The sequence below is a fragment of the Chiloscyllium plagiosum genome, unplaced genomic scaffold (assembly GCF_037043375.1).
Source record: "Chiloscyllium plagiosum isolate Xiang-an unplaced genomic scaffold, Cpla_swu_hap1 HiC_scaffold_5, whole genome shotgun sequence".
NCBI classification, from domain to species: Eukaryota; Metazoa; Chordata; class Chondrichthyes; order Orectolobiformes; family Hemiscylliidae; genus Chiloscyllium; species Chiloscyllium plagiosum.
Genome location: NW_028270143.1, coordinates 61,011,552 through 61,023,982, shown reverse-complemented (window position 1 = coordinate 61,023,982; position 12,431 = coordinate 61,011,552). Strand labels below are relative to the sequence as shown.

The window sequence follows — 12,431 nt, the reverse complement described above, 5'->3', positions numbered from 1 at the left end:
CACAGGTTGGACATGTTCAGTGCTGATTCATGAGAATTTTGTAAACTTAATTCTTCAAAATTTCATTACCATTCATGAAGTATGTATCACTGCTTATTTTGTTAATGGAATGAAAATCAAAATGGTTTTCCACTGATTTCCACTGCAAAGCCTTGACACCATTTATTTTCTGTCTGCTGCTTCAATTTGACATAAGGACAGGCTTTTATGAGATTGTATAATACAATGCAATAAGATGTTATCAGACAATGGAATACAGAAGAACCTCAATTATCCAAATGAGATGGGCGGGCACTATTTCGTTCAGATAATTGATTATTCAGTTAATTGGTTCAATGCCTTTCCTCTGGGGCTCTGAGTTTTCTGTTATGTCTGCTCCCCGCTCAGGAAATTAGGCAGCAGCACACCACATGCGAATGCCCGCCCCCACCCCCTATCCAACACTGAGACCCCCAAACCCTGTTCAACACTGCCCCCCCCCCGTCTGCTTCCCACCAACCCCCCCCCATCCAGTCCCCACCCTCACCCTCTTGTCCGCCCACCAACTCCGTTCAACACCGCCCCCACCCGTTGTCTGACTATTGTCCATACCCCTGTCCCCAGGCTAACCAGGCCGCCCTGCCCCCAGTGCACTGCTTGGGGGGGGGGTGGGTTGCTGGACACCAACACTAAGACTGCTGCTGCCATTGGGGGGTGAGTCTCAAAAGTGTACAGGACAATGTTGGAGAGATTATCTGGGGAAAGGGGGTAGTTCAGGGTAAACTCCCCGCCCCCCATGTAGAACTCCAGGGAAAGTGTGGGGGGAGGGAGAGAGGGGGCGGGTGGTCAGTCATTCGGACATGGTGCCTGGGCACGCATCGATGTCCAGGACTTTTCTTGGCAGCATTTCGGTAAGCTGAGTTCACTTTTAATCATTGTAAACAAAATACCTCTTTGATGTAATGTTTCTATCGGGACCTTGAGATCTTCTTCAGATAATCCGAAATTTGGATAATTGAGGTTCCTCTTGTGTGTGTTTTTTTGTCTGTTTAGAGAAAAATAATGTTTACTGAACACCAAAGCACTTTTATTGCAGTAGAATAACAATATGATAATGCCAGAAACTAACAAAACCAAATACTTATGTTGCAAAATCTGCCATAAAGAATCATGGAAGGTTGTTAATATATTGTAAGGCAGTAACTCAATCAAAGGTGATAAAGATAGCATTTTTCAAGATCATAATGTTCCTAAATTATTTTGCACTTCCAGTCTGAGATGTTTTTTTTTGATTAAATAGATACTGGTTCATTACTAGAATTCACTGATTTGTCAGAGTTTGCATTTAGATGAACCATTTTAATATTCCCTTCAATAACTAATGGTATGGCTAGTTCAAGTCCAGGAAATCTGAACTCATTGATTTTAACATGCACATATTACAGCATTGCTTTAGCTCAACCCATTATCAGTGTACATAAGTTTCGCTCTGTCCATGTTCTGAATAGACCAGTACCTATCCAGATATGACATATATCACGGAAGCAATAGCCTAAGTTGTTTGCTTTCTTGAAAAAAAATGATTACTGTGAACTCTCCAATATTTTGTGGGAGTTTGTGTTTTCTTTTCAGCTCTTCATTCTGTACTAAGTGCCTTGAATTTTGCCAAAAGTTTAACATTTTATCTTTTTCCTCTTTCATGGTAAAATACAGCATTTAAGACCATAAATGTCTCATTAACAGTGGCTAGTTCAAATAGTGTGATCTAATGTTTTAATTTGTACAAACTATTCACTATTCTGCATCTGTGGCCTATATTTTGAGGCAAAAATAATGATAAGGTCAATATTATTGAGTAAATTGGACAGAAAATTCCACTGTCCACACATGTATAGCTGAAACATGGAAATGAAGATGTTGCTATTTGAGTTCCTTTTATTCTAGTACAAGCTTCACTATCCTGTAAACCCAGTGGGAGACTGATCATTTAAATACACGTGACATTGTGGCACTCACTCAGCAGACACACCAGTCCAGCAACAGTATGCTAGCAAGAGTAACTGCAAATTATCATCTGAACTGTTCAATTAACTTGCATGATATTTTCAAGTGAATTGAATCCATGCTACTTAATCTGTGTTACTTACAAATAACACAAGAAATGCAACTCCTCCAGAGCAGTGAACTAGGTGTTGCGTCACCACCTTGATGATCTGCTCGATGATCTGACTCCTGGCCTCAGGGCTCTCACTGTGTACATGCTAGATATTTATGGTTTGGTCATGGGATCCTGAGTCTTGAGGCAGGTACAAAACTGATCACCCTTGTGGTGCAGCAGTCATTCTCTTGTTTAAAGTAGGAGCTAAAAGTTTGAGGGAATGGCAAACTAACACAGAATTCAAATAACAGGATTGCTACCAGGATAGCAGGCATTTCCCAGCCTGATGTCGTAGCTTGCAGTTACCTGGGTAGTAATCCTGGAAAAGTTATATGCACACTGTTCAGAGCGAAAACAATGTCCTCTCACCTCACGTAAGGAGTGTCTGTCATCTCTTTGATCAGCAATGGATCTGGGAGACATTACAATGTTTCTGACCCTGTCACTAGCATTGCCAACCTCACCCTGTTCTGCAGTTGAAGGTCTGGTTGCCAAAATTGATAGTGTTCTGTAAGCATCTTCTCCACAGAGAGCAGATGAAACACACTGCTGCTGACCTCGGGGAGATAAATGCTCAAAGAAGAAGGGATAAGGCTTCCTGCAAAGAGTTCTCCTCCTCATTCTGAGTCAGAGTCTGATGCAAATGGTTATTGTGGTTCATCTTACTGCAGAACACATGTTTATGGATATGAGATTAGATCTGAAAATGAGACCATGGGTTTGAAATGGCAAAACTGGTATTAAATTATGATATCTTGATCGAACATCTTTGTATGTTTTCAGCATATATTCCAAAAACCATTAGTACACATATTCCATTACTACTCTTCCCAAATGTGCTGACTGCATTGAAAGTGTGTACACATCACACACTCTTCATTTTGGCATCATAATGGCACTCATAGTTCCCATGGCATTGGGGATATAAATGCACATTTAATGGTATGCATTTGTAATTCACTGAGGAGTCTTCAAATGAGATACATTGTTGCTTGCTCTTCTCACGCAGATTCCAATGATCCTTGCTGTTTCAGTTCTTTCATGCCTAGAAATTACAGAATATAAGGAAATCATTGAGCAAATGAAAATACAATAGGGATGGCAAACATTCACTTGTCGTTGACAACAAAATCTAAGCCAGTATGTAAACAATAATCATTATCTCAGAAGAAAAACGATACTTGTGTCTTATTTTGAAATAATTTTTTGATTAAGTGCATTCAGTTTCTAAATAAACATTTTACTGCTTTTATTTGTCTAACCCCTAAATACACTAGGGTGGATGCATAGTGATTTCTTTCTAGTCATAATTAAGATTTTCTTTCACTCTTCCACTCACAGTATCATCAACTTCATGATGAATATTTTACAAGTGCAGTCATCCTCTCATTGATACTTGCTGCCTTATTTGGTCTTCTGTATCTTCTCATAATACCGCAGTAAGTAATATTTATATTTTCTTTAATATAACTGCCCTTTCAAACCTGCTATTTATTCACAAGTACAAACTTGTTTCCTATTTTTCATTTAGGAGCACGGTGGTCCTTGTCCTCTTAGTATTCTGCATTTGTTTCCTGGTTGCTTGTATTATGTATCTCCATGTCACTCGAGTGCAGGTAAACTAGGTTTTACTTTACAAATTTTGAGTATTAAATGATCCATGTAACATGTTTTCTGGTATCAGTTCCCAAATTGATCCACAATGTTTCTTCATAGCTTATGAAGAGAGTGCTTCAAATTCGAAAAAACTTGGGATACTCTTGCAATTGAATTAAGAATCCTTTCTGCCCAGGGAGACACGGTGGCTAGGTGGTCACCACTGCTGCCTCACAGTGCCAGAGACCTGGGTTCAATTCCAGCCTTGGGTGACTGTGTGGCGTTTACACATTCTCCCCATGTCTACGTGGGTTTCCTCCGGGTGCTCCGGTTTCCTCCCACAGTCCAAAGATGTGCAGGTTAGGTGAATTGACCATGCTAAATTGCTCATAGTTTTCAGGGGTATGTGGGTTAGGTGCATTAGTCAGGGATAAATATAGGGTAGGGGAATGTGTCTGGTTGGGTTACTCTTCGAAGGCCCGGTGTGGGCTTGTTGGGCTGAAGGGCCTGTTTTCACACTGTAGGGATTCTATGATTCTTTGTGACAATGCATACATTGTCCTCTGCCACTTCCACTACCCACAAACAAGCCCCATCACTGGAGATATATTTTCCTCCCCACCCCGGAGAGACCATTCCCTCCGTGACTCCCTTGACAGACTCATGCACCCCCACCAGCCCTCACCCCACTCCTGGCACGTTCCCCTGCCTCTGCAAGAAGTGCAAAACCTGTGGTCACACCTCTCCCCTCTCCCCCCTCCCCTCCACACACAGCCCCCCCCCCCACCGCCTCCATCCAAAGCCCCAAAGGATCCTTCCACGTCCAACAGAAACCTACCTCCACCAATGTCATCTACTATGTCAGTTGCACCTGATGTGGTCTCCTCTACATCAGGGTGACAGGATGCCAACTTGCGGATCATTTCAGATAACATCTCTGGGACACCACACCAACCAACCCCACCACCCCGTGGCTGAACACTTCAACTCTCCCTCCCACTCCACCAAGGACATGGAGGTCCTGGACCTCCTCCATCGCCAAACCCTAAACACCCACTTTGGGACCCTGCAACCACACCAGATTAATGTGCATTTTACCAGTTACCTCATTTTCCCTCCCCCCACATTATTACTGTCCCAAGCCTCCAACTCGGCACTGCCCTCTTGACCTGTCCATCATCTTTCCCATCTATCCACTGTGCCCTCCTCTCCATCATATCACCTTCTCCTCCATCTTCATCTACCTATTGCGTTGTCAGCTACCTTCCTGTCAGCCTGACCTCCCCTCCCATTTATCTCTCAGGCCCCCAACTCACAAGTCTCATTCCTGATGAAGGGCTTATGCCCAAAACATTAATTCTCCTGCTCCTCGGATGCTGACTGACCTGCTATGTCTTTCCAGCACCACCCTCTTGACTCTGATCTCCAGCACCTGCAGTCCTCACTTTCTCCTATTCCTTAAAACACACCCCTTTGACCACATTTTTGGTTATCCACCACAATATCTCTTCACATAAGTCAATGTCAGATTTTGTTTTATAAGCATCTCTAAAGCACCTTGGGACATTTTATCACACTAACAATACTGTGTGCATACACATTGCTGTCATTCCTGTTTCTAAGTCATGCTTGCTTCAAAGATATTCTACTAGAAAGGATCCCAATACCTCAATCACTTCCCAAATGTAGCCTATGTATATAACTGTTCCTGCAGTTACCAACCAATATTCTTTTATGTATAAATCAATCTCCACCAAAAACTGTATACTTTCTGTTTCAGTGTAAGAATCCTTTAGCAGCAGCTGTGCCAATGTTTCCAATCCTCCACCACAAGTTTAGTTGGTCAAGATTTATTTGTGCGGGTAGGGCTAAGATACTTATGTCTATTTGCTATGTTGAATTCAGTGAATTATTTCAGCACAGCTATACCTGTCAAGGCAATACATTTATTGGCTTTATGTTAGAAATGTACCCTATTAATATACACTAATGGAGCTGTTGTATATTGATCATAGTGAGACCAAGCATATACTGTGTTTTTTAAAGTGAAGAGTTATACCAGATACTGTGCAATGTAATATTGTACAATGTACTATTCTGCTGTGAAGTGATAACTGTATGTGTAAATGACTTGTTCCTCATATCCATAACATCCCAAGATTAATTGGAGGCTGATTTCTTAATGATAACGTTTGATTTCAGTGGTAACATTTTTAGTGTGGAGGTTTGATTTGATTTGATAGATTATTGTCACGTGTACTAAGGTACATTAAAAAAGTATTGTTTTACAAACTGACCAGATGAATCATACCTTTTATAAGTACATCAAGAGTAATAGAACAGAATGCAAATATAGTGTTACAGCTACAGAGAAGGTGCAGAGAAAGATCAACTCTAATATGAGAGGTCCATTCATAAATTAGATAACAGTGGGGAAGAAGTCTTGGATTTCCTCTCTAAGATTAAATGTCGTGTTTACTTTGTCCTTATGAGTGATTTTGTGATATTGTGTTCTCAAAAGGGAATCAATTACATTTGCAAAGAATGTGGGTATAGAATAATAACTATTATGTTTGAGGCATTATTTTCTGTACCACCTGGTACTCCCTGGACTGTTCTGGGACTGAGTGATCATGATTACAGCTTTTCTATACTTTGTCCCTAAAATATGCAGGAAAAATTGCATTTATGACACCTGAAGTATGATAATCAAATCACCGAAGTAGAAACATTATATTTGAATTCTATTACAAGTATAACTTGCTGAAATATAATTACCTTTTTAGTGTTTTCCAGGGTGCCTGACAATACAAATTCGAACTATTATCTGCGTATTCATAGTAGTCTTAACCTATTCAGTGGCCCAAGGATGTGTGGTAAGCAAATGTCAGATTATTTTAATTATATCAAGTGCATTTCTGCAGTGAAAACAGCACAAACAGATTAGGGATTGGCATTTGGCAATTAATGCAAATCCTGTTCTGAAATCTAAGCCACTTTACTTTTGAGGTCTCTGGCTTGGTAATTTCCAGCATGGATATACTTAGATTTATAAAAATTAACTGTGTTTAGGTTACAATTTCAGCATCCACAGATAGGTCTCCCTCATCCTTGCTCAAAAGGATCTAATAACTAAAAAGGACCTAATGTTAATTCCTAGTCAGAATTACGTTTGTGAATTCCTGCCCTGTATGCCACTTAGTATTCATAGTGGGAATGTTGAGGGTGAGAGAATAACATTAGTCAGGACATCAGGAAGATAGAGGAACTGCCTCCATATCTATGTCATCTGATAACAAAATCAGGTTCTGGTGTCATAACCTCACAAATGTTTAAATATTTTTAAAAAGTACTGACACCTAGGGTCCGTCCTGGAAGATTGGCCAATGACATGAAGTAATGCAAGCAGAATGAAGATACAATGGTGAGTCAGTAACTGCAGAATATTGGGGTCCCATCACTCACTGGCAGAATTGTAGTGATGCACCAAGAGGTTTACAGACTCTGGTAATTGCATTTGTGACCTCTTCCCTTTGAAACTCCAGGATGATATCATCCAGAAGAACTTGTAAATCAGCACCTCAGAAATTACTTCAGCCATCACTGGTCAAGGTTAACAAATGACCAACAAAATCCAGATAAGTTGGAGTGACATACAGCACCCTGAACTTTATAATTAATCAGACTTTAAGTTAAAACTGTGCTAATGTATCATTAACTTTTATGTTCGAAAATTGTCCTTTTTGATGTTTACATGTGATTGCTATGTTTATTCTTTATTGGAGAGCTTCCATTTGAAGATTTCTCAATGTTTCAGCTTTATAGGACACATAAGAAGGGGCGTCAGATTGTGGGATAAGAATTGCTATAGCAATAGAGGAGCAGTGTCCTTTGGATAAGACAATGTATTAAGGCACTGTTCCCTTTCAAATGTCAAGGTAATATTTGAAGATGCACAATATTTGAGAAACAGAAGTGTCCTGACTAATATTTCTTACCCAGAAAAAAAACAATCAGATGTGTTTGTCTTCTTTATCAAACACATTTGGGGAACATTGCAGGGACATTGCTAAATTTCAAATACTAGTTCATTTTGTGAAGCACTTTGAAACAATAAGATAAAGTATTTTTTAAAAAGTGTTAATGTTTATTACTCTGGAGATTTTGCTCAAACATATAAACAAAGGAATTATAAGCAGGAATAGGCCATTTAGGCACTTAAGCCTGCTCCACTATTCAATAAATACATGGCTGACTTTATTACCCCACATTGCCAGCTACTATTGATGCCCTTTCACCCCCTTGCTGATCAAAATCTATCTACATTAGCCATAAATGTATTCAAAGACTTTGCTTTATTGTATCTCAAAGAAGAACATTCCAAAGATTCACATCCTTTTAGAATAAAAATCTCCTAATCTCTATTTTAAATGGATACCCCTTTGTTTTTAAACAAGGACCTCTGATTCTTGATTCTTCCACAAGGGGAAACATTGTTTCTAATCCATCATGCCAAATCTCCTCTGGATTTTATATCTTTCAAACAAGTCACTCTTACCGTTCTAAGCTCCATCAGCTATAAGCCAAGCTTGTCCAGCCTTTTCTTTTAAAATAACCCATCCATTCCATGCATAGTCTAACAATCTTTCTTGGAACTGTTTCAAACACTTTTACATCCATTCTTAAATATCTGTACACAGTACTTCTGGTACTGTACCTCCCCACTTCTTCAATGCTACCTATCCGTCTTCCTAACTTTGTATCATCTGCAGACTTAGCCAGAATGCCCTCAGTTCCTTCATCTAGATCGTTAATGAATAAAGTGAAAAGTTGTGGTTCCAACACTGAGCCTTGCAGTACACCATTTGTCACCGGCTGCCATCCTGAGAAGGACCCTTTTATCCCCACCCACTGCTTTCTGCCAGACAGCCAGGCCTCTATCCATGCTAGCACCTTGTCTCTAACTCCTTGTGCCCTTATTTTACTCAGTAGCCTCTTGTGCGGCACCTTGTCAAAGGCCTTCTTGAAATCCAGGTAGATAACATCCATTGGCTCTCCTTGGTCTAGACTGTTCATTACTTCCTCAAAGAATTCTAGAGATTTGTCAGACATGGCCTCCCCTTGATGAAACCATGCTGACTTTTCCCTATTTTACCAACACGTCCATGTATTCTGAAATCTCATTCTTCACAATAGATTCCAGGATCTTACCCACGATTAAGGTTAAACTAATTGGTCTGTAATTTTCAATCTTTTGCCTTACTCCATTTTTAAACAGGGATGTCACGTTAGGGATTTTCCAGTCCTCTGGGACCCTCCCTGATTCTAGCGATGACTGAAAGATCACCACGAGCACCTCCACTATCTCTTCAGCTATCTCCTTTGGAACTCTGGGGTGTAGTCCATCTGGTTCAGGTTATTTATCCACCTTCAGGCCATTCAGTTTTTCTAGCACTTTCTCCTTGATGATGGCCCCCATATTCAGCTCTGTCCCCTCACTCTCTTGAATTTTTGGGATATTACTTGTGTTTTCCACTGTGAAGACTAATGCAAAGTAATTATTCAGTTCCTCAGCCATTTGCTTGCTCCCCACTACTATCTCTCTAGTGTCATTTTCCAATAGTTTGATGTCCACTTTTGCCTTTCTTTTGCCCTTTATATATCTAAAGAAACTCTTAGTCTTTTGTATTACTGACTAGCTTAACTTCATATTTAATCTTCTCCCTCCTTATCTTTTTTTTGTTGTTGCCTTCTATTGGTCTTTGTAAGCTTACCAAATCTCTGGTATTCCACTGCCCTTCGCCACATTATATGCTTTCTCTTTTGCTTTTATGCTATCCCTGACTTCCCTAGTCAGCCATGGTTGCCTCATCCTCCCTGTACCATGCTTTTTTTTTTACTCAGGATGAATCTCTGTTGTGTCTCCTGAATCACTCCCAGAAACACTTGCCATTGCTGTTCGACTGCCTTTATTTATGTTCAGTTGCAATAACTTCTTGTAAGGTTATTCAGATCCACTGATATTTGAATTTTCAACTGTTCACCTTTATGCCTTACTCCTTTATGATATAAATAGGAAAATTTCAGCATTTTTAAAATTCTTTCATCATATCAATAATTAAAGGTTGAGTTGCTCTTTCATTAGAGAGAGATGATTGGTGATGGTTTAATCTGATAGTCAACACACTTCAGACGAGGGGTGAGGTGGGAAGGTGGGGGTCTTTATTGCCCATGCTGTTGGCATTGTTCTGCATGGCAAACCAGCTTTCCAGCTAGCTGAGCTAACCAACCCTCCTGTATGAGTAATGGAATGTAAGAGTGCCAAGTTCAGCAAAGTAATTAAGAAGCAACTGTCTTCTGAAGTACAGAAGTGTTCAATTGGTTTGCTTCAAAGTATCGTAAACTTGTAGAATAATTATCTAAGAATGTTTCTTTTGATGAAAAGAATATAAATCCTTATTACTTTGTGTTTACACAGGTTGGCTGCATGCCTTGGCTATGGACTACCAACTCTAGCAGCTCCATTGTTATTGTTACCCCTGACGGACTCAATAAAACAATGACTGAATTGCCTTGTGATGCAGCCCATTATGCTTTTCTTGCTTGTGTTGTTGGAACACTAAGTCTTGCAATATTCCTGCGCATATCTTCATTACCAAAAATGATCCTACTCCTCATTGTCACAATTTTGTATATAGTAGTTTTTGAGATTAGTGGATACAGAAGAGCAATGGGGTAAGTATTTAATTATTTCACAGTGCTATCAATTCAGATGCATATGATTTTTAAGTTTTTCCTGATTTATTTGTCAATAAATTAAAAATCAGTGTGGCTAAGTTAAGCTTGTAGCAGTAACGGGTTTATGTTATGAATAATGTAGGCAAAAGTTTTATTTTTGTATGGTGGTCCATACTAACTTGCATTGGTATAAGTAAAAGTATTACACTGTTAAGCTTTAAGACGAAAAAAACTCATGTTGGTCACTAACAGCATGTTTGTTTTTCACTAAACAGCTCCGCTCTTCCACGTAGTCAATCAGCCTTGTTTAAAAATAAGCTTGTAAATGTCCCTGAGTTTAGTTTCCAGAATATTTCATAAAGCAAGTGCAAGAAATTGTTTATTTTTCATACTATTTTGAGTTATGTATTTAACAAATAAAGACACTTTGTTTGTTCTAACCATGGATACTTAATTACCTTTCTAACCTGATAATATATTAATTTCTTGTGTCCATTACAACATATCTCTCGTAATGAATAGGTATTACTGCAAAGTTTTAATGAATGTATTCTTGTTTTTATTTCTTTTCTAAAGACGTGACTCATTTTATATAAGAGGATATGAATCTATTTTGGCAATTCTACTTTTCTCTTGTGCACTTGCACTTCACTCCAGACAATTGGACCTGAAGTTGCGCTTAGACTACCTCTGGGCTGTGCAGGTAAGCTTTTACTAAAACTGCTGTGTGTTTTTGAATTTAACCAAACACAACATGGGACATAAATGTTAAACTTATTTACAATGTGTAGATGTTAAATGCTGGAAATGTAAAATAGGAAATAAAATTGTCAGTTTAAAAACAAAACATCTTGCTTAATAGTTTTCAGAATATTTTGTTTAATCTTGCTTTGACACATCTTCTACTATCCTGAAATCAACAATTTTACCTTTCTTTGAAGTATGTCATACAGGAGTGGCTTTATATTGATTTCATTACATCAATTTTACAGGAACAATGCAGTCAGTCAAAGGTGCAGCATCCCTAGAGAGAGCGATGCCTTGTTGATAACAGTAAATGAATAGGACTGAAAATATACACGTTGCAATGAAGTGTGCACAGCTTTTATCATCTGAGACGTTTGTAAAGAAATGAAATTGATAAATGAGAGAATACAGGATGAGTTTTGTATTGGGATTGACATAAAATTAATTGGGATATGTGAAAGTTAGAACTAGGGTGTGCAATTTGAATTATCATTTATATTTTTGGATAATCCATTGATTTCAAATTTTCTGGAAGAGGGAGGAGTGTGATATTAACCAAACCAATCCTGAATGTCTGATATTTCAATTTAAAGAAGTAGTTTCTATATTTATGCAAATTCCCCAATTTATATACAATACATTTAGGTTCTTAAGATGCAGTTTTAAAATAAGGGTTTCAGTATTGTTTTCAAATCTTTTACACCCTTTTTTGTTTGCTTTGGTGCATAAGGCAACCTTGATTCAGAATATCCAATTGAAGCAGTAACAGTCCTGACAGAATTGTTTTAGGACCCCATCGAAGTCCTGCCACACTCACAACTTCAGATGGCCAATTACCCAGCATCTGGAACCTTAAAAAAAATGTGTTCAACCCTGAAGTCAAACCAGAGACTTCAGAGGGTTCTGACTTTCTTCCTTGAATAGCTATCAAGGAATTGTTAGAGTGATAACCTTGCTTGATTCCTGGCTAACTTAAAACAAACACCCCAGACTCATCACTAACTCTCCTATACCTGCCTTGACTGACACAACTCCAATCTGACCATCACCTCCCCAACATCCATTCTGATAACCTAAACCCCATTCCCCCAATGCTGATCTGGCTCAACCCCCACATGAGTTGGCCTACTCCCAAAACCTCCTTCACTTTCACTACCCAACTCCTCTCGACCTGACCTGACTGTCTCTTTCCTGTCCTACTCTCCACCATCAA

General features: G+C 39.1%; 1 protein-coding gene across 3 annotated transcripts in view; it reads left to right on the top strand.

Annotated features, from left to right (window-relative positions):
* LOC122549912 (adenylate cyclase type 1-like) overlaps nucleotides 1-12,431 on the top strand; it is a 290,855-nt gene that overhangs the window by 213,374 nt on the left and 65,050 nt on the right. For all 3 annotated transcript variants that reach the window (XM_043690132.2, XM_087987226.1, XM_043690134.2), the window contains 5 exons: nucleotides 3,479-3,576; nucleotides 3,669-3,753; nucleotides 6,520-6,609; nucleotides 10,212-10,468; nucleotides 11,048-11,174. In XM_043690132.2, the coding sequence (XP_043546067.1) occupies nucleotides 3,479-3,576; nucleotides 3,669-3,753; nucleotides 6,520-6,609; nucleotides 10,212-10,468; nucleotides 11,048-11,174 (657 nt within the window). The remainder of the gene's footprint in view (nucleotides 1-3,478; nucleotides 3,577-3,668; nucleotides 3,754-6,519; nucleotides 6,610-10,211; nucleotides 10,469-11,047; nucleotides 11,175-12,431) is intronic.